A 23,329-nucleotide genomic window follows, 5' to 3' on the forward strand; every position below is an offset into this window, starting at 1 on the left:
ATGCCAGTCTTAACACAAATCTTAGTGCTCAGTAATGCTTGCTAAGTGAATTAACCACCAGGCTGCATCTGGCGAGTTGTTGACGGTTGGTGTCTTGTCCCTATCCCTGTGTCCAAAAAGGAAAGATGACACCATAACTATTCTCAGTTCACTGCCTCAGAGGCACTGCAGGAAACTGAAGGGATTCTTTACCAACCTTGCTACAGAAAAAGGCCAGAGTGAGCTCTGAGCCTGCAAGACATCAGAAGCAGCTAACAGCATTCTGATGCTGTTATGACACCATCTTGACTTTTCCCTGAGCGTCTGGAGGCAAGAGTATTAAGAGTTTCTTTACAATTCTTGGAAGGAATCAACTGACAGGCCAAATGCCACCTGATATTCTAGATGGTTACCCCTGAAGTCCTAAAGTTATACTCACAACTTTTAACAAGGATATTCTGGGGGAATGACAGATAAGTGCTTTGGAGCTCATCAGGACCTGTTGCCCCATAAATGCATAAAGATTCTTAAATCTTTAGTCACCTACCATGCCAGTAGTAATTTTTTTTTTTGTGGTACTGAGGTTTGAACTCAGGGCCTCATGGTTGCTAAGCAGCCACTCTACCACTTGAGTCATTCTGCCAGTCCAGTAGTAATTTTAAAAGTCCAAATGGAGCAATTAATAGCTGCTATTGGGCTATCAATCTGGAACTCATACCAGAAGCACCAAAAAATAATCTGCAGATATGATCACTTCATGAGGAAGCAGGATTCACCAAGTATCCTGCCTGCCAAAAGCTTGAGGATAATGATTGCTTGTATTATGCTGATTCTGCTGAGTAGCAAGTAAAAACAAAATAATCACAACCACAAACAAGAAGTCTGTCCAAAGACAAGGGCCCAAACAAACTCTAGACACAGAAGGTTCAAACAAAGAAGCTCCTTCCTAGTGAGATATGTCTCTGGTCCATCCATTCTAAAACACTGTCTGAACTTCTCCAAGGCTGGCATTGAGGGGAGGCATGTGTGTGATCACCAATTTGCAAAATGAACCCACATCACAGTAGCTCTACCATTCAGAGCTCAATACAGTCCCAGAGCACAGGTCTGGGCTTTAGCAGGCCTGTGATGGCTATCCTGGTCTTGATAAAAGTCCCCCAGTTCAGAATGCTCTCAAAAGTCAGGACCTTCCATGGATGCATCAGAGACAAAATGTGCTAAGGGGCAGGCTGACAGGAGCTAAGGACTACCTTAGGCCTATGGAAAGGTCATGACTAGGCAACATCAAGTAGGAAAGCAAGGTGACAAATGTGTGGCGTGTAGTTCAGTAATTTTACTGAAACCAAATCTCTACCTATCAACAATAATACCTACTTCTTGAATATCTTTATTTGGCTCCTTAATACCAGATCTCTGATTCAAGAAGTTAATGCCGCTGGGTGATGGTGGCTCATGCCTATAATCCTAGCTACTCAGGAGGCAGAGATCAGGAAGATCAAGGTTCAAAGCCAGCCTGGGCAAATAAATAGTTCACAAGATCCTACCTTGAAAAACCCTTCACAAACAAACAAACAAAAAAAACCCAAGACTGATAGAGTAGCTCAAAGTAAAGGCCCCAAATTCAAGCCTCAGTACCACAAAAAAAAAAAGTTAATGCCATTCTTTTTTTTTTAAGGGGGGAGTGCTGGCATTTGAACTCAGGGCCTTGAGCTTACTAGACATGCCCCTAGTCCTTTCTGCTTTAGCTATTTTTCTTTTATGGTCTCATATTTATGCCAGGGCCAACCTGGACCAAGATCCTCCTACTTACACTTCCTGTGTAGCTGGGAGGACAGATGTGCATCACCGCACCACACCTACCTTTTTTACTGGTTGAGATAGTCTCAATAACTTTTTGCACAGGCTGGCCTCAAACCATGATCCTCCCAAGTAGCTACAATTACAGGCATGAGCCACTATGCCCAGCTGCCCTTAGAATACTTCTACTTAACAGTTATTGAGCTTCCTATGCGAGGCCGACTGAGGTTCCTGCTACTGCTCTTTCTGCCTCGGGGTTAACAATCAAGATGGTACATGCTGAAGCCTTTTCTTGTCCCTTGAGTCAGAATGAAGTTGTCAGTTTAATTTTCCATTTGACAATATTTGGTGTAGTAACATACTTTACCATCAAATGAATGGTAGATGCAATTGATCCAACTAGAAAGCAGAAAGGAGAAGCTCAGAAACAGGCAGAAAAACTAATGAAGCAAACTGGAATGAAAAATGTGAAGCTTTCAGAATATGAAATGAGTATTGCTGCTCATCTAGTAGACCCTCTTAACATGCATGTTACCTGGAGTGATATAACTGGTTTAGATGATGTCATTACAGATCTAAAAGACAAAGTCATCTTTCCAATCAAAAAGAAGCATTCGTTTGAGAATTCCAGGCTTCTGCAGCCACCAAAAGGTGTTCTTCTCTATGGGCCTCCAGGCTGTGGCAAAACACTGATTGCCAAGGCTACAGCCAAAGGAGCAGGCTGTCAATTTATTAACCTCCAGCCCTCAACACTGACTGGTAAGTAGTATGGGGAGTCACAGAAATTGGCTGCTGCTGTTTTCTCCCTAGCCATAAAGCTCCAGCCTTCTATCATCTTTATAGATGAAATAGACTTTTCTACAGAACTGTTCCAAGTTCCAACCATGAAGCTACTGCCATGATGAAAGCTCAGTTTATGAGTCTCTGGGATGGAGTGGATACTGATCACAGCTGCCAGGTCATAGTGATGGGAGCCACTAATCCCCCTCCAGACCTCGACTCTGCTATAATGAGAAGAATGCCTACAAGATTTCATATCAACCAGCCTGCTCTAAAACAAAGAGAAGCAATACTGAAGTTCATCTTGAAAAATGAAAACGTGGATAGACATGTAGACCTGCTAGAAGTTGCCCAGGAAACTGATAGCTTTTTAGGAAGTGATCTCAAAGAGATGTGTGAAGATGCTGCCCTCTTCTGTGTCAGGGAATATGTTAATTCTACATCAGAATAAAGTCATGATGAAGATGAAATTCGGCCTGTGCAGCAGCAGGACCTTCATCAGGCAATTGAAAAGATGAAGAAATCAAAGAATGCAGCATTTCAGAATGTTCTAACTCATGTTTGTTTAGATTAAGAGTAAAGATCATTCGTACAGTTCAGTTAAAAAAAAAAAAAAACATTTATTGCGTACCGGCTATTCCAGACTCTGCCCTGGATCCTTTACATATGTCATTTAACACTCACAAAAATCCCTAGAAGGTAAGTACTATTATACCGATTAGACAGATAAAGAAAGTGATGTTCAAGGAAGTTAAGAATTGGTCCATGATCACAGAACTAATAAACAGCATCATCAGGATTCAAATCCAAATCCACTGAAACCCAAGGGTCTTGCAAAAGGCCTCAATGAGCACCTAGACACAGGCAGCTCTGTGTCCAGCTTCATACTGCTCCTCTGGCCTAGAACACAATGACTTCAGGAAATCTTGAGAAAATCAGGCTTGGGGAGCTCCCAAAGACAAACATCTATTACAGTTAATCAACACCCTGCTAGTCCCACACACAATTCTGACATCTGGAGTCAGGAAGGAACACATGGGCTCTGACCATGGCCTACCTGAAGCTAGGAACCAAGCTAGGCTCCCAGAGAAGCCCCACCCAGGATGGCTGTGCTTCCACAGGGAGATCCTTCCTGGAGACAAACTCAGGGACAGGGATCCAGGGTTCATAGTAAGTGGTTTTTTGGGTTGGGGGTGTGACAGAGTGCCTTCCTAGCAAGCACAAGGCCCTGAGTTCAAATCTTTGTACCACCGAAAAGTGGCCCTTTCATTATTCTTTCTTTTACACCTCAACACAAGAAATTGTCTGACCATCTTACTTAAAATAACACCTAATCACTCTTTATCCCCTTATCTTACCTCCTTTTCCTATGGGGCACTGATCACAACTTAACATTATATTATATACTTGTATATTTGATCATTGTTCTCTCCAACAATGTGAATTCAATCAATAAGGTCAGTGTCTTTGTTTCTTTTATTCGCTGTGGTATTCCTAATGTCTAAAATACAGTATAAATGCTCAACAATTTCTAAATGATCATTCAATAAAACTTTTTAAAACTATTCCTATCCTAGTAGGATGATTATGAGAAGACTAAATAATGCTTATTTCTCAGGAAGCCCTATCAAACCTACTGTTGCACCCTAATGGCCCCTCCAAATACTTTCCTACTAAAGTTCCTTCCTTACATCTCATCCCCAGGCCCACAAACCCCCACTTGCCCCACAGCAGGTACTAAACAAAACATGGAACTGTGCCTGGAGAGGAGACCCGTTTCTCTTTCAGCTAAAGTACGCCCAAGACCTCTGCAAATTAAAAAGCTCCCTCTTCACTGAATCCACTCAGCTTTAGTTATAGGTCACACTTTTTATTTTTGTAACCAGCCAACCCACCAAATTATAGGCTCAGGCCACCAGTAGGCACGCCAAACACTGGTGCCAGCCTAGCAGAGGCACTGACTACCCTTTTTGGCCTGGGGACAGGGGTGAGGGTTGAGCACCAGTCAAACCTGAAAAGGCAAAGGGCACCATCACCCTGCTGGTAGAGCTTATCTAGAAGTCTGGCCTCCACTCAGACAGGCTGCTGACCAGAGGGAGAAAGATTCCAGGATTCTCCACAGCAGCCAGTGAACTCAACATTACCAAGCCTAAAACTTCCCTTTCCCCCATACACACAACTAATTTCCACACTCCTTCTCAAGGCTAGGAAGGTCACATGTGATCTGGGCCCTGTTTACCTTTTATGCCTTCTCAGAACTCTCTTCAGTATCCTCACCAACCAATCTGTCCTTTAGTTCCCTGAATGTGTAAGTTTTTTTCCCTTCTCCAAGGCTCTGCACAGGTTGTTGTTTCTTTCTAGAAAACCCTTCCCCCAGATCTCTGCATATGACTGTGATGATGGATGATAAGGCAAGGTTACATCCTATAAAACTGGAGCGAAAAGCCGGACACCAGTGGCTCACATCTGTAATCCTAGCTACTCAGAAGGCAGAGATCAGGAGGATCACAGTTCAAAGCCAGCCCAGGCAAATAGTTCATGAGACCCTATCTTGAAAATACCTAACACAAAAAGGGCTGGTAGAGTGGCTCAAAGTGTAGACCCTGAGTTCAAGCCCTGGTACCCTTCCCCAAAAAAAATAGATTGGAGCAAAGAGACACTCCCCTCCAAAAAATAGATTACAACAGACTAGGCAAGAGCTGAGGAGCAACTACAGCAGTGGTAGTACAAATGGAGAGAAAGTAAGAGATGGAGCAAAAGCCAAGTATCTAGCCTGGGTGATTAGCTGGGAGAGGGTGCTATTTCTCCCTAAAATACAGTATATACAAAAAACAACAGGAGGCAGAAAGTAACTTTGGTCACTGTTATGATTCAATGGGATGTATTTATTGAGCACCTAACAAGGCATGGTTAATAATGCAAATTATTTAATACAAAACATTTTATTCTAAAGGAAGGAAAGATCAATTTAGCAAAGGAAAAAATTAGCTCAAAACTTTGTGAGTACAAACGGAAGCTTCTACATTTGGAATTCCTATAGTTCAAGGGTAACGTGGGACCATTTTCTATCCAGTTTTACTTAAATTATTCTGATTCTCAAGCTAGTTGAATTACTCTGATCCTTTAACTCTGAGGATTAAACATTTCTCATATATTTCAATCATCTAACTTTTAATGAGCAAACTCATAAATGGCCTGGTACCACCTACTAGCTAATCTCTATTCCCAAATCAAACAAGGCCTCCACAGCCTTTTTTAACATCAGGAAACCTTTGGATAAAGGCAGACTGACCATGTGTCATTTTTCAAGCTTACTTCTCTGTAACTAGGCTCCTCCATTCCAGCAGGCAGGCTTCTGGTGCTGATCATACAGTTGGTTAATTATTCCTCTTTAATACCTTCCCATCCTGCTCTGGCCTGGAGCAACCTTCTCTCTCCTGATCTATCCTGCTCACCTTCAAGGCCTGACTTAGAGCACTGCCTGATTCATGATCCTGTATCAGGCCGATCCTCTCCATTTCTCCAATCCCTCTGGGTTTATAGCTGTGTGGTACCCAGTCACCTCAAGAGCTCACTTTGTTTTCACAGAAACATGTAACTGGGCTAGGTGAACAGTACTCCTTGTTTTGGACAGAGTAACTATGGCATATAGAAACCTCATGGATAACCTACTTATTTTGATTCTCAAGATCAAAATACAGTTCTAAGTACTTATTTTGTCTCTCTGACTCTGATAACATTATCTTGTATTTCTTTGGTATACTACAAAACACTCAGGAAAGTGCTATTGAACAGAGCAGGCCTCTAAGGCATATTTCTTTACTACATCACGAAAAGGAAGGAAAATGAACATTTAGAGTAGACCTTAGATTTCCCAACCTAAATGAAGGCTTTGTTATGCTCTCTTCTGTTCTTTTGTCTCCCAAGGACATATCCTATCTTGTAATTAAATCTTCATTTGCTTAATATGTCTTTGCCTCCAAACTCAATAAAGGCAGAGATATTATTGGTTTTTTTTCCCACCACTATATACTCAGTGGTATTGCTGATATATGGTAAATAAAAAAAAAAAACTGTTGAATAAGTGTCCTAGTTGGATAGCTGGGATTCCAAACTACATCTGGCCAACTGCAAAGTCCAAATCTTTCCACTACACCTCTTAGCAAAGGACTTGCCCTGGTGAACTTCCCCCATATTCTGCCATAATCTACGCAGTCCTCTCCAAAGCAGTACTGATGCCAAGGGGTAGCCAACTTTAGAAAGAGGAGATTGTAGTCAAAGAGTCTAGATTAAGTCAAAGTTACTCTGGCTTTGGAGTCAGGCTGCTTGGATTCAAATCCTGAATACCTACTAACTACATAACCCTTGGTGAACTATTTTTCCTCTCTCAATCTCAGTTTCCCCATCTATAAAATGGCAATAATAAGTGTGTCAAGCTGGGGATGTAGCTCAGTGGTATGTTCCTCATATGTGTGAGCCCCTGGGTCCCTAGCACTACCAAAAACAAAACAAAAACTGCCTCAGAGTTGTAGTGATTAAATAAAATAATGTGTGTAAGTGCTTTGCATGATGTCTGGCATACCATTACCATTCAATAAATGTTAGCAATTAAAATTATTAGCTAACCTTATTCCTAAGAGATAAGAATCTAGAGAAAATGACTGCTATGGGGCGTGGGGGGTTAGGGCTGTTGAGCTGATGCTAAGAAGCTTAGGTGAACTCCAGAGCGTAGGCTTTCCTTTTGCCAGTGTCAATGCTGTGATTCTACCAAGGCTGGAGGTAAGGCTTTTATTGGCCTGGAAATAAAAGAAGCTAAAAATACACAATCTGCTTGTGTATGGAGGACCAGGATCATGCCTACACTAAAGAATCTGTAATACAGCCTCGGGACAGAAAAGCATCTCTTAGGATTTTTTTCTATTGTAAAAACTAGTGCCAAGCTCTGCACAGGGCTGGGGCTAGCTGCTGTCTCCACTGTTGTTCTCTTCTCTTTCTCTCTCTCTCTCTCTCTTTTTGGCTCAGTGCAGAGTAAAAGAGAGAAGAAGCCAAGTCTGTCCCACCCCATGTTTAGTTCTCCTTTTCCCTTAACAGAATACACAAGCATATATTATTAAAAAAAAAAAAAAAAAAAAGTCCAACCTACTTGAATGCTCATAGAGAATGTATCACCATTCAGCTCCAACCCTACTCATTCCTCTTCACAGGTCACCACAGTTTGGTGTTGATTCTTCCAAGTCTTTTCTTTATACATTTATATATAAACATGTGGTTTTATAAAGGATTAATGTATTAGCAAAGTCTCCTTTTAACTGACTTTTAGAATATTATTTTTGCATGCATACACACATCTTGGAGATTCCTATCAGCCATTTATTAGGGCCTACCGTAATAAATGTACAGTGATAAGTAAACAAACTGTCCCCACCCTCATGGAGTTAACAGTCAGGGGAGATAGAAAATACACAAGTACTCAACTAAATAATTTCAAAATGAAAATAATACAAAGGAAAGAACAGTATGCTAGGATAGAGAATACTAAGTGGGAGAGACCTCTGAGAGATGGCATTTTAAAAAACTGAGACCTTAAGTTATAAACCAGAATGAACCATTCGAAGATCTGGATAAAGGGCACTCTAGGAAAAGAAACTGACTGTCCATGCCATGGCTCCAAGGTAGAAAGGAACTTGTACTGAATGAAAGAAGGCTAATGTGGAGCTTTTTGCAAACAGGGGGGCAAATAAGATTGAAGAGGTCAGCAGGAGCCAAATGACAAAGTCTTAAGTGTCAATATCAAGATTTGCTTCTATTTTTCTTTTTTTTTTTTTTTAAGTACAAAAGACTCCATTAAAAATTTTTAAACAGGGGAATGGTGCTATGTTTTAAATTTGGCTGCTATGTGGTGACTGGATAGAGGAAGGAGAGGGATAATAGCAGAACATGGTTGATTGGATATAACACAAGCAATACTGGCAACAAAGAGAAGGGAATTGGTGGAGGGGAGATATTTTTGGAGATGTAATCAGCAGACTTACTTACAGATTGGTTGTGGAGAAAGTAGAAGAAAAAATTAAGGATAACTGCAAGAATTTGCCTTGAATAGCTAAGTAAATAGGAGAATTAAGTTGTTCCCAATTTTTTACTGTTAAACAATGTAGTATTGAACATCAGTGACATACACCTTCCTGTGCACATATGTAAACAGCTTTGTAGAAGCATTTCTTAGACTATGAGATGGCTGAATTAAAGGGTATACACATTTTAAATTGATAGACCCTATAAAATGCCTTCTAAAATGTCTGCTCCAAGTTACTCTACCATTAATAACCTAGACATTGTCTTTAAAATTTTGCCCAGGTGAGTAGTATAAAAAGCATACCCTTTAATTGTTCCCTACTTGCATCCCAGAGATAACCATAGCTATCTGTTTTATTTGCATCTTTACAGAAATTCTCTATAAATTGAAATCTATACATTTTTAAAAATCAAAGATTAAACATCTCTTAGAAGCTGTTTTTCTAACCATCCTTTTGGCATGAGCAAAAAAATCTAACCAAAAAATATTTTCTTAAGGCCTGACACTTAAGCCAAGACAATGTTCACTAGTTAGTTAAGCCCTCTGAGTCTTAGTTTCATCACTTGTAAAACAGAAGTGAAATAGCTGCCTCACAGAGTTGTTGTCAAGTTAAATGAAATCAAACATGTAAAAGCACACAGCATATATACAACAAATATTAATAACCTCTACAAGTTCAATCCAGGCATCTTGTGGGGACTAGAAACTGAGCCATTCCTAAAAGGAGGAGATGAAGCACTTCCCCAGAGAAGAACAAGTTGGTATTGTCTTGAAATAACTTTTTTTTTTTGGCGATACTGGTATTTAAATTCAGGGCCTCACACTTGCTAAGCAAGTGCTCTACTACTTGAGCCACTCCACCAGCCCACACCATGCTGGGTTTTTGTTTGGTTTTGTTGGCAATACTGGGGTTTGAACTCAGGGCCTTGCACTTGTTAGGCAGGTGCTCTACCACTTGAGCCATGGCCCAAGTCTCCGAAGATCTGATTTTTAATTTAAAAAATTTAGTTTAAAATATTCTGAGTAGTTGAAAGAAGGCACAATTTATTGTATGTTTGTTTTTTGGCAAAGCAGAAAACATGAAGATTTAAATATAGAATTAACTGCTATAGACATGAATTTTCCCAGTCATCTCAGGAACATCCTGAGAAACCAATTTTATGGACATTTCTGGAGAACCTTAAGCCTGCAGTGGAGGGTCACTGGTTTGGACAGGTAATATCTCCAAATATTGGAGCTGATCTAACCTTTGGCCCAGACTGCAAGAGGCCACTGGTTCTCCAGGACTTGTCAAAACATATTCTATTATCCCTAGCTGAATGTTCTCAGAAGTTGAAGGCTAGGACCCTAGCTCAAAGGGACAGACCCCACCACCAAAGTTCTTAATCAAAGTGTCAAGGGACCTGAGTATCTCCTACTGAGTGGGAACCAGCCAAGTTTCAACAAGCTCTCTTTGTTGAAACTACTAACAGAGGCATTGTTTTATCTACACTGGAGGTTCCTTTCTAAAACAGACCCAGAGCACTATTAGCATCTACAAACTCTTGCAGGATTTTCCTCACCCTCTGTCCCTTCCCACTCTTCCAGGCTGGAAGCCAGGACTTCTCAAGCAGATCCAAGAATGGGCACAAAGTTTCTCAAAATACTGTCTGTGTGCACATATGCATCAGGGGAAACAGCAAGTTTGATCAGATTTTCAAAGGGATTTGTTATCCAAAAGATACAGAACCACTGTCAAAAGATCTTGCAAACATATTCCCAGCTTACAAAAACTTTAACATTGACTTTAGGGCAGGGAGGGAGGAATTAGCACATATATCCCAAACTGCTTTGATGAGTTTTAGAGTAGCGCACAGAATAGGAGTCAAGCACTAGCTCTACAGGTGGAGGTAATAAAGAGGTCTACCTCTTTCCTGAGGTGTAATAGGAAATGGGAAAGCCCACAAATTATGGCTCTGCCTTCACTTTTTTCCTCTTTTTTATTAGTATATATTAATTCTACAAAGGGGTTTATAATATTTCCATATATGCATATAATGTACTTTGATCAAAATCAACCCCCTCTATTACTGTTATCTCCCCTTTTTAAATTTTAATTGGTTTCATTTTTCTATTTTCATACATGCATATGAAGTACTTCAATCACATTCAATCCCCCCCACACTCTCTTCTTTCAACCTCCCTCCTCCTGATGGTTCCCCCCACACACATACACCTCTGGTTTTATACTCATGTTCTACCTTCACTTTTACTCCTCTTGTAGCCCAGGCTGGTCTTGCCTTGAATTCACATAGCCCACATTGACCTCAAACTGGAGATTGTTCTGCCTCAGCTCCCAAGTACTGGAATTACAGGTGTGGGCCACCATATCCATCTGGATTCTTCTTCATTGTGTAGGACTGGACCTCAATACTGTACAATGTTTAACATCCCTGACCCTTAGGCACCATGTTCAGCCAACAATGTGATAACTAAAACATCCTTACTCATTCCCCAAGCTCCTTCCTAGGACAATACTCTTCAGTTAAAAACTACTTATAGGAACAGAAGTGGTGGACTGGGAGATTATATACATATATATATATATATATATATATATACACACACACACAAAAATGCTTTATTTGTAGAACCTTTATAGATTGCAAGAGTATTTTCACTGTGTTGTCTACCTCAAGCTGTGGAGTAGCTCTTATCCTCACCCATGTCATAAAGAATGAAAGGGGCTAAGAAAAGTTATAGGATTTGCCCATGGCAAAAAACAGACTACAAAACTGGATCAGAACCTAAGTCTGAATCCAAAACCAATAGTTTTTCTTTCAAAATCAAGTCTGAACCAGCAAATCTCTAACCAGCTACTTCCTTCCAGAACAGATTTTTTTTTAATGGTTTCATGGGAAACTCTGGGACAATCTAGTGACTGGCTTGACTCGTCAACTCCCTGCAAGGAAGCTGGTAAAAACAGCACAAACTCTGCTCTAAACTGTAAATAGTCCTTAAAACAGAATAATCATCTCTTAAAATACCCAAACCCTAGGCTCACACCCAGCTCTTACTTAAGAGAGGGGATGGGTAACTGGAGAAGGATATTATATTCTGCATTCTGGATTTAAGCAGATATGAGCAAGTGTGGGAGGAAAAGTGCATACCTCCCTGTTACTGCAAATTAGGGACCTACCAGCAAGACTACAGGATTGCAATCCCAGCCCTGGCCATCACCCCAGATGAAGGTCATTAAAGAGATAGGGGAGGAGGACAATAACTGAACCACCACTTGTATACAATAGCCTAAGCCCTTTCACTACTGGCAAAATCTACCATGTAAATAACTGGACTTCATGGTTCTGAACGTTATTTAAAACACCTTTCAACAACTTCAACAGTACTTTAAAACTGAGAAGAGTATGCAGATTAGTAAAGTGAGGGTATGAGAGACCCTGCCACCCCCGCAAAAAAAAAAGATCCCTCGCCAGGTCCTCTCCTGGCGAGAACTTGGAAAGGTGGGGATGGAAGGGAAGGAGAGGGAGCAGAGAAGGAAAGGAGGTGGGGGGAGGGGGGGAGGAAAGGGAGAGAAAATGAGCCTGGAAAGAGGAGGATTGTGAAAAAGAGAAGAAAAGAGAGTGGAAAGAAAAGATAACAAGAGTATCTCCAGGACTGAGAAGCAGTTTAAGCCTCCACATCTTTCTTAGGGAACTCACTCTCCCATGTGGAATGAAAACAAAATGATTTAGCTTTGCTAAAAGGGGCAAGAGAGACTGGAAATGGCAATTTAGGAGCTCTAACTGCCAAGCTGGGCTCTTTTCTGGAATCCCTTCCTCTACCTCACGGATGACAACCCTAAAACCCTCAGTTCTTATCTGCTGCTAGTCAAAAGAGTCCTGAAGTGAAGAGCTGGAAAGGAGGAGGCCGTGTGATGACAGCACCCTCTCTTATCTTCAAAGAGAAAGATCCTTCCCCATCACTAAAGTCATTTCCGAACTGGATTGAACCCCTGGCCTTTCCCTGGCCCTGCTGCAGCTCAGCTCAAACTTGGGAAAAATGTTTCCCTAGGATGGGGGTAACTAGCCTATCAGACCAGATAACACACTGACTTTAGGCAGGCAGTGCTGTTGTCCCCTGGGTTTACTACAGCCAGCTCTGGGGCGGACACTTGGGTCTTCAACACAGAATCAGGGCCCTGACTCTACCCAGCCTTTCCAGGCAAACTCAGGGGCAGAGGAGGATCTGTGGTCTCATTTCCTCTCCACCTTGACTTCTTTTTTCACTTCACTGAAGATTAGTTATTTCCAACACCAACAGTTCCTGTTCTCACCAGATGTAGCAATTGTTTCCCCAGGGACAGAGTTATGAAGCATTAGTGTGACTTGCCACCCGGACTGTCCCAGCTGCAGAACACAGACCTAACAAGTCCTGAGCCAAAGGGCTTTTTCATTCCAGATAAGGTAACCGGAAGAATGTAAGAGGCAGGAAGCAATCTCAAGAACTCCACAGTGGACATACTGGTGCTTATTTTAGTATTTTATTTTTGCATAGTAATTATTTATGCTAATATATTTTGTAATGTTAAATATTTCATAATGTTAAAGTGTAAAAAACATACAGGGTTATTATATGGACATATGGATATAATAAATCCCCAACAGAAAATAAAGGACACAAACAAAAAATGTCCAAAAAATTTACAATGAAATATTCAGAAAAATGCAAAGTAAAAGAAAATTTCCTTCCTTCCTTCCTTCCTTCCTTCCTTCCTTCCCTCCCTCCCTCTCTCCCTTTCTTCCTTTCTTTCTTGGTTTTATGAAACAGGATTGTTGGCCTAGAACTGACTATGTAGCCCAGGCTAGCCTTGAACTCCTGATCCTCCTGCCTCAGCCTCTTGAGTGCTGCAATTACAGGCATGTACCACCAGGCCCAACTTACAAAATACCACTTCTTATTAATCAAATTGGCCCTGTTTGATCCCCAGCACTGAAGAGAGAAGAGATGAGAGAGGGGGAGAAGGGGAGGAGAAAAAGGAGAAAGGAGAGAGGGAAAAGGAGGGACAGGGAGGGAAAGTGGGAGAATTTACTGTCAGTGGAAAAGGTAACTGATACAACTTTTTTAGAAGGTATATGTCTCAAAGACCTTTAAAAAGCATATACCCTTTGACCCAACAATTCTACTTCTACAAATTAATCTAAGACAATAATCAGAGATGGAAAAATATTTTTGCACAGGATATTCAATGCAATGACATTTATAATAGCAAAATAACAAACAAACAGAAAAATAGATAGTCACAGTGGCTCACACCCATAATACTAGGCTGAGATTGGGAGGATCAATGTTTGAAGCTAGCCCAGGTGAAAAATTTTGCAAGACCTCATCTCAATGGAAAAAGGTCGGTGTGGTGACACAAACCTGTCATTCCAGTGATGGTGGGCAGAATAAAATGAGAGGATCACGGTCTAGGCCAGTCTGGGCAAAACATGGACCCCTATCTCCAAAATAATCAGAGCAAAAAGGATATAGCACCTGCCTAGCAAGCACAAAGTTCTGAGTTCAAACCAAACCCCAGTACTGCCAAGTAAAAAAAAAAAAAAAAAAAGATAAAAAAATGCAAGGTAATGCAGTAATAAAATATTGTATTATGGAGTACTATGTAGTCATAAAGTCATAATACTAAAGGACATGTAGACAAATAAGAAAATGCTTAAAATTGTAAAGAAAAACTCAGTTTATAAAACATGCAGGATATGATCTTAATTGTTAAAATATATAATACGTAAGTATATCAAAATGTTACCAGTAGATGGTGAGTTTACAGATGATTTAATTTTCTTCTTTATAACTTATAGCAATTTCCAAAACTGCTTAAAAGATATTATTTTCATAATCAGGAGGAAAAAAAACAGTCTCAATCCTTTTCCTGCTCTTTGAGAACACTCATATGCATTTTTTATTTGGGGAGGGGGTGCTGGGGTTTGAACTTAGGGCCACTCCACCAGACATTTTTTATGTAAAGAGTTTTTTGAGATAGGGTCTCTCGAACTATTTGCCCCAGCTGGTTTCAAATTGTGATCCTCTTGATCTCTGCTCCTAAGTAGCTAGGATTACAGGCATGAGCCACCAGTGCCCAGCTTACATTATTCTTCTTAAAAGATCATTTGGGGTAGCTTTGTTCTCACTCTAGAGGCAACATGCTTTTAGTCTACCAAAAGTGTATAGACCTTCCCTAATAAAATTTATTATCACTTTCACTATTCAAAAAAAAAAAGCCATTTGGAAATGTGTATTCAGAACCTTAAAAATAATTTATATTCTACAGTCTAGCAAGTTCAATGTTAGATTATTTTTTTTTCCTTTTTGACAATACTAAGGTTTAAACTCATGGCCTTGAGCTTGTTAAGCAAGCATTCTACCACTTGAGCAATACCCCCAGCCCTCAATTTTAGGTTTCCATACTAAAGAAAATTAAATGTCAAAAAGACTTTGTAAGGGGGGAGGGGGAGGTGTATAATGTATACATATGCAAGTAGATGTAAAAACGATAAAAGGGGAAAAGAAAGAGAAAAAGACTTTGTATACCAAGATGTTCATCGTAGTATTGTTTACGATGGCAAACAGAAGCAAACAACCTAGTGTCCAACAATAGGGGTATGGTTGAACAAGCAATGGTACATTAACTTTAAAATATTTATAATTACTAATCTGAGTAATCTAATGAAAAATAAAAAAAGCAAAAAAAGTTTATAAAATTATATATACATTGAATGTTGCAACATTGTACAAAGCTATGCAGAGAATATAAAACATATTGTGGCTGCATTTGGTAAAGAAACTAGAGAAAATGTTACTGTTTTTCTTCTATTTAAATCTTCAATCTCTTCTTTGTGAACTGGCCTGTATTTTCTTTAGTGAATGGGTATTACTTTAAGACAAAGAGAGAGAGAAAAGAAAAAGAAAAGCCAAATTTCTGTCTAGATGATAACATTCCCAAATGAAAAGAGCCTACTCCATTCCTTCCCTACATATACCTTCCCCAGACTGAGCCTAGATTATGAGGAAGGTCAAAGGAATGAGGCTCCTTTCTGTGATCTAGGGTCTTCTCAGTGGAATATCTGAACAAAAAGGAAGTTCCTCTGACCAGCTGCTATCAAGGGTTCTTCCCCTCCCCCAAGTTCTATTCCAGCCTGAAATAATTCACCACAATTCCCAGTGCTGGGGAAAAACATTCCACCTTAGCGATCTGGAAACTGATATTTAATCCAAGTTTTTCCCAGCCCCTTTCTGTGTCAAAGAAGGCCCCTCAAAGCCTGTGACACAGCTAGCACCCAGGTCAGCTAAGCTGCTATGCTATGGCAAAGCCTGAGTCCTCAGTCATCACCAGGGAAATGTGAGGAGGAGCTGTAACAGGGACAGCCCTGTCACTTAACCCCCACCCTCATGCATGACAACACCCTCCTGAGCCAGGGCTTTTTCTGGCATCAGAACTTTTACAGTGTTGAGTCTACACAAATCAACAAAGAGAAAAAAATCGATGCAAACACACCAAAGGCAGACAGTTACCCTTTCGAAGTCTTTAGAGTCCTCTGCCTCCCTTCTGTACCTAAAGAAAGTTTAGCATTGGTCAGCATACAAACTTCTTGAGCAACTGAGTTTGGGATGTAATCTAGTTGGGAGACTGGCTCTCATTCTAGTACTAATAAAGTAGAACTCCAATAATTACCCCCAACTTCAAATTTCTTAATACTTAATAGGAAGGACCCCCCAAAGCAGTGTAATGCAGCACCTTTACCACCTTCTTCACATCAGGGAATACCAGAGGGGGCCAATCAGGGACCTTTGCTACCACATGGAATAAGGGGATCAGTATCCCAGCATGTCAGTGGCCCATTTGCAGCACATAAGAAAGCCCTGGTTTAAAGCACTAGGTTGGATTAGGAATCTTGGGATCAATGTCCTGAACAAATCACCTCAGACACCAAGCTCTCCAACCTCTGCTGACAGGCTGTGGATCAAATCATGTGACAGTACCAGAAAGCCAGGAGCCTGTGGTATTGACTCAGCACTGATACAACTTCCCCAGTCAGGGTACTTTCAGTGGGGGGTTTCCATAGATACTGGGGCTGGGGAAGCCCTCCCTCTGACAACAGCAGGTGTATCCTGAGACTGGATATACAGCATGGGGTATCTGCCTTTATCAGACCTCTGAACCTAAAACCCCTTTTTGGGAATACAAGTGCTCTCAGATCTGAATCACTGTTGAGATACAAACTTCAAAGTTACCATTTACTGAACATACAGTAGATGCCAGATTCTGCTAAATATCTGACTTTTAATTTCATTAAATCCATACAACAACATCTGGCAAATGTGATTATTATCTCTATTTATAAGAGGAAACTGTAACTCGAAAGGATTAAGTAGTAACTTCTTAAAGGCAAGCACTTTTCTAATTAAGAGGCTGTGGAGGAGACAGTATTTGAACTCACTCTGACTTTAAATAACGTCCATATGCTTAACCAGGACACTAGTGTATCACCTCAAACTCCCCAAATAACCTTTTCATAAACCTAACCAATTACAGTGAAGCTGGCAAACAGGGAAAGAAAAAAAGGTAAGAAAGGAGCACTTGTCTAGTTCACATCAAGAAAAGAAGCTACTATACTGAGTACCCACTGTATGCCAAGTTCTTTAATACATCTAATTCTCACAATCCCACCAAGACAGTAATAATTATTAGCCCATTTTACAGATGACAAAATCTAGTCTCAGAGGTTAAAACATCTTGCTAAGACACAGTCCTTGCTTTTTCTACTGCACTGTACTTCTGACTGTTCAAGAAACATACCTGAGTCTGTGCCTGGGTCAAACATCTAATTCACAGTGGGTACTAATTCCAAAGTATCTTTCCGAACTGGGAGTATGGCTCATCTGACAGAGCTCTTGCCTTGCAAGGGCAAAGCCCTGAGTTTAATCCCCAGTTGGGGGGAGGGGAGAGGCATCTTTCAGGAGCAGCAGAGACATCTTTAAGAATGCAAATCCCCAAAAAGCATGATTTTTCTGTTAGAAAATTAAGGTTAAATCCCCTCCTCTCCTAAGACAGCTAACTAGCCCTGGCCTGCCTGTTCCAACCTTCTATCAGCAGCAGTTCAGGCACACAGGAACAAGACCAAAACAAAAGCCACGAGAAAACAAATCAAAACTTTATACAGAAGTAAAGAATGCAAGTGGGTGGTCCAGTCTTCTGCATGACCTGAACTCTCTGGGTGCTCTGGTTAGCAACCAAGACACCGAGTGCATTTTATGAATTTTAATTCATAAATTTTCTAGCTAACAAACGGGCTAACCAAGCTCCAATGAGGACATAATGGACTCTGGTTCTGAGTTCCCACAAAAGCCTACCTGAGGTAGCCTCCCCCCTAATCCAACTCCAACCATCCCTTTCTCTCTAACTTCTATAGCTAACTGGAGTTTTCACATCCCCACTGGAGTGCAGATTCCCTCCTACTCTTTCCCCCAACAGTTGAGCTCTTGTTCTCAAGGGCATGAAGTCCTAGTCTCTCCTCAGCCTGAGATGGTCACAGCACATTAGTAATCACTGACTCACCCCATCCCCCTGAGGAGGCTGGGGGAAATGCAGAGGGCCACAGGATGTGTGGCCCAGATCCCTTCAGCCCTCAGCATGAGCTGGCAGGCAGAGAGGTGCCAGTGACACAGCTTCCCATTGGAACATCTCCTTGGAACGTTGTGGACCCGCTCTGAGTAGACTCTGGTGCCAGGGGACTGATGTAAGGCTCTTCACCATGGGAGAGGCCAGGATCTCTAGACAGCTCCACTGCTGCCAACAGATCTAATCTCCCTCTTCCAAGGCAGATGAAATCCAATAAGGCTGCTAAGTCTACAACTTATCCCTCCTCACAGGCAAAGGCAAAGTCAGCCCTTCAGGCCATACCAACAGCAATGCCAGAATTATTGCTACCTCTTAAGAGAGTTCTTTGGGGAACAGAGAACTATTTCCAAGTCTCTCAAAGATTTATCTGTTAGTAAATGTTCACTTTCTCTCTCCAAAACTTCATGTTTAGCTTCAACATATGCTCCAGCTCCATCCCAGTGATACTAGCTCATAACCTCTCTATTCACAGAGCTCCTGCCATCAATGACCAATCTTCACACCAAAGGAGAATTTCAAAGTCAGCTCTAAAAACCCACCCATAAAGACCATTTTGGAACCTACAGAAAAAACTACAAAGAAGTACAGGCAAATGAACACAAACCAGTCACTAGGGCTTAACATGAAAGGTAGGGGGGAAGGAGGCGAGATGGTTTGTGTATTGTTTCAATTGGAAAAAAAAATACCCAAGTGAAATGGCTTTATACACATGTTCAGCCTTTTAGGCAAATCCACTCGCTGTAACTTAGGATGCCTGCAGGCTGTTCTGAAAATAAGTAGAATGGCATCAACCCTTTATTCCACCCTCTTCAAGAGCTGCCAGCTCCCTCCCCGTTCTCCCGCTTCCCCCAAACATCTGGTCAGGGCTGGGCGCGGGACCCACTCACTCCCTAGGAAGCCTCCATGTTAACTGAGAGGAGAGAGAAGCCCGACTTTAGGATACGGGGCGCGTTTCTGAATTCGCCCCATCGGCGAGAGTCTCAGGAATAGAATTCTCGGCCCGGGGAGACCGACGGGGAAGCGAGAAGTGAGCCGAGGAGAAGTCTGGGTTCTCGGGTGGACCGGGGCTGGGGACTTCCCCCCCCACCTTCCTCCTAAGTGCCCAGCGGTTCAGGCGTTGTCCCCTAGGTTCCCGACGGGGCTGTCCCGGGCGGCCAGCGGCCGCTCGGGGATCCCCGGGAAGGCACCGCAGGCCGGGGTCTGTTCGGGCCCTGGCTGAAGGGGTGGGCGGAACGAGGCCCGGCACAAAGTCCCACCCGGGGCGTCGGGACCCGGGGGGCCGTGGGAGAGGGAAGGGGCTGGGCTCAGTTCTCACCAGAACCAGGGCGAACCTCTCCTCCAGTTCACAAGGCTCGGGCATCGGCATCTTGCCGGGTGGCAGCAGCAGGGAGACTGAGGGCGGCTCGCCCGGTCCTCCCTCGGCACTCTCCAGGTTGCCCATCGCGGTGGGGCCCCCTTGGGGGCCTCAGCCCCCCACCTCCACGCCCGGGGGCCTTCGGCTCGGCGATTCCGACCCGACTCCTCCCTCAGCGCCGGCTCCCCAGTCCCGACTCCTCTTGCCCCTTCGCGGGCACCAGGGGCTCCTCAGTGTCCTGAGGAGGCGGCACAGCGGACAGCGGCACCGAAACGTCGGGACGACAGCGGCCGGCTCTGGCTCACTACCGCTGCCTCGCCGCTCTCGGCGCGCCGCCCCGGCGCTGTCCCTCCCCGCCCCCCGCGCTCTTTCCCTTCCCCCCCACCTCGCTTCCTCCCCGCAACTCCCCGCCGGGACTTAAGCTTCCGCGCGAGCGAGCGCCGACTGCAGCCCGCGAGCCGCGCGCCCCATTCATGCAGGCCCCGCCCCCCGCCTACGAGCCTCCTGGGCGGCCCGCCCCGCCCCTGCCGCGCCGGATTGATGGCTGCACCTGCCAATCACAGTGCCTCCCGCCCACTGCGGCTTCGCGCCTGGCGCCGAGCGCACTCTGGCGGTGGGCACCCAATCATGTTGGTTCCTGCAGGGCCAACGCAAATGTATACAATTAAGTCAAGTGTAGGGCACAGGGTACAAAGCTCGTTACTAGAGAAGTGGAAACATGAGGACACTCAGAAGAAGAGAGGAGTAATCGTGAGGGCTCTCTCTGTATGTGACCCTAGCGAAGTCACATCACCTCTCCGAGCCTCTGCAGAACGGAGATAAAAATACACGCTTGAAAGTGTGGTTAAAAGATTACGTGACCTAATATCTTTTTCTGGTGTGGCTCGCAGAAGGAGTTGGGCAAACCTAGGTTAATTCCATCTTTGATGCACCTGGGGCTTTGGGTAAGCTATCTCTTCTCCAGGTCTCAGTGTCTTGTACAATGTAGACAATAGTGGAGCTGTACTCACCCCCATTCCAGGAGGCCCAATTACCCAGGCTTGCACAGTTTTAAAGATTGTCAACTTGACCCAAACCCAGACTGTAAGACTCATTTTCAAGGCTTGTACAGGAACGTTCAGGAAAGAAGCACTCTTACTTGGCCTGCTGAATCGTTAAAATGGGAATCTACAGCATCTTGCCACTACACATCACACCTCAAGCCTGCCTGAGAATAAAACCAATGTAGAGGAGACAAATAACTGCTCCTCCTCCTCCTCCTCCTCCTCTTCCTTCTCCTTTCTTCGGATATATTCGTTATACATCGGATTTTAGGTTTTTTTTTTATAAGGGCTCAGCGTTTTGCCTGGATTAGCCTTGAACTGCGATTTTCCTATCTATGCCTCCTACATAGTTGGGGTTACAAGGACATAGCACCATGCCCAGCTTATTGAAACAGATGCGATCTCGCTAACTTTTTGTCCAAACTGGCCTCAAATCGCTATCCTCCCAATCTCCTCCTCCTGAGTAGCTGGGATTGCAGGTATGTACCACCACACCTGGATCGTGACAGAATTCAATGACTTGAATTCTGAGAACTTGGTTCTAACCATGACCAGTTATCAACTAAACATTTTACTCACTCATTTAACAATTATTTATTGAAAAACTTATATGTCAGCCACTATTATAGGCATTAGAGACATCTGTGAAAAAAAGTCATACATTTTGTCCTCTTGGAATTTACATTCTGTGTAGGAAGAGAGACAGATAATAACCTAATTAAGTAAAATATATGGCATTAGTGACTGGTATTAATAAAAGTAAAACTGAAAGAGGAGAGAGGTGGGAGAGAGGTCAAGATGTTAAGTAGAATGATTAAGGAAGGCCTTGCTAGTAAGATTGCACTTGGGTAAAGATCTGAAGGTCATGTGGCTAGCTGAGGAAGAATTATCTTGACAGAGGAGACACCGTGCATACTTATACCTGATGTGTTAGAGAAACAGCAAAGAGGTCTGAAGTGCAATAAGAAGTGAAAGACGAAGTCAGAAAGAGAACCAAGAGCCATATTGTGTAGGGCATTGTAGACTATTGATATTTGATATTTGTAAATATCAAAGAGAAATTTGATATTTCTCTAAGGATAGGTAGCGATTGGAGGACCTTTAGCAGAAGGATGAAATAATCTAACCCATGTTTTATATCAGTTTCACTCTGTTTCTTGCATTAAAAACAAGCTAAATAGAGGTATGGACAGGGAAACCAGTTAGCGGACTATTAAAATAGAAGCAGATGAGAGATGATGGTGGTTTGGGCCAAGGCAGTAGCTGCACAGGTGGAGAGAAATGGTCAGATTCTTGATGAATTTGAAAGTAGAGTCAATGGAATTTCTTGACAGTTTGAATGTGGAGAGTTAATGAAAGATAACTCCAGAACAGGTGACCTGAGCAACAAGGAGGGTAGAGATTTCATCAGTTGAAATGGGAAGAGTATGTTTGGTGAAGGGAAGTTAGAAAGAGAGATCAGGAACAAGTTTTGATCATGTGAGTTTGAGTTGTCTCTTGAACATCAAGTAGAGCTATCCACAAGTCTGAAGATCCAAGATGACAATATAAATTTGGAAATCATCAGCATGTAGATGCTATTCAGGCTACTAAATTGTCAGGTGGCCATGGTAGCTATAATTCCAGCTACTTGAGAAGCAGAGATTGGGAGGATTGCAGTTTGAGGCCAGCCCTGCAAAAAGTTAGCAAGATCCCCATTTTAGTCAATAAGCTGGGCATGATGGTGCACACCTGTCATCTCAGCTACACAGAAAGCATAGTAGAAAGATCATGGTCTAAGACCAGCTCTGGATAAAAACGTGAAACCCCACCTGAAAAATAACTAAAGCAAAAAGGGCTTGCCTGCCTAGCAAGCTCCAGGCCCTGAGTTCAAACCCCAGTACCACAAAAATAAGAAGATAAGAAGAAGATGAAGAAGCAGCAGCAGCAGCAGCAGCTAAATTCTCTTTTCTAAGTCAGTCTGCATTGGGTTTCTGTTGTTTACAACCAAAAAGTGGAATCCCTGTCTTCCCAGACCATTGAAATCCTCCCCCATGAAGCTCAGTCTCTACTAACTGGTTGAACAAATCAACCAACTCACATTTTATCCTCACTTTTCCTCTTTCACTACCCCAAACATGCTCTGTCCCAGGTCCTTTAGTGAACTCTTCCAGGGCAGAGTCATTATGACAAGGCTGTAGATTTATACTAGACAAAAAGGGAAATTTCAAGAGGGGAAATAATTCATTAGCCATTTATTATGAATGCTCAAATAATATCTAAGAGGAGAAACTTGATAGGTCAGCACACATCAGTGTATTCATCCTTGTGTTCTCTTAGTCCCCTGCCCTTTTGTTTTAGCTTTTGGTTTCTCAAACTTAACCACCAAATTTACATATTCTAGGGTCTTCAGTGGTTCATTAGATAACTGCTTTCACTGTTAGCTCACTGCTTACCTAACTTCAATACTTTCTTACATTTTATAGGATAAAACTAAAACTTCTTAATCTGATATTCAAGAATCTTTATTATCTCCAAACCTTAATGCCTCTTCAATCCACTTTTCTTACCTCACCTAGCACTAACCTTTCAACTGAACCCTTTTCTTAAGCTGAAATGGTCCATTTGTTTCAAGTAGTAAGGAAGATACAACAATGAATAGGTGTCTT

The 23,329-nt window shown here is 42.4% G+C and overlaps 1 protein-coding gene and 1 pseudogene across 5 annotated transcripts in view; one reads left to right on the forward strand and one right to left on the reverse strand.

Annotated features, from left to right (window-relative positions):
• The window catches only part of Fmnl3 (formin like 3), a 58,170-nt gene extending 38,175 nt beyond the window's left edge, over nucleotides 1-19,995 (reverse strand). For 4 of the 5 annotated variants that reach the window (XM_020169454.2, XM_074083301.1, XM_020169452.2 and 1 more), the window contains exon 1: nucleotides 19,600-19,994. In XM_020169454.2, the coding sequence (XP_020025043.1) occupies nucleotides 19,600-19,725 (126 nt within the window). In that variant the 5' untranslated portion in view covers nucleotides 19,726-19,994. Of the gene's footprint in view, nucleotides 1-19,599 lie in introns of all 5 variants that reach the window. The other variant, XM_074083300.1, reaches the window with a different exon arrangement.
• LOC109690226 (outer mitochondrial transmembrane helix translocase pseudogene) lies at nucleotides 2,012-3,151 on the forward strand (annotated as a pseudogene).
• Nucleotides 19,996-23,329: the final 3,334 nt, after the last annotated feature.

This window comes from Castor canadensis, chromosome 8 (genome assembly GCF_047511655.1).
Source record: "Castor canadensis chromosome 8, mCasCan1.hap1v2, whole genome shotgun sequence".
Taxonomy (NCBI): Eukaryota; Metazoa; Chordata; class Mammalia; order Rodentia; family Castoridae; genus Castor; species Castor canadensis.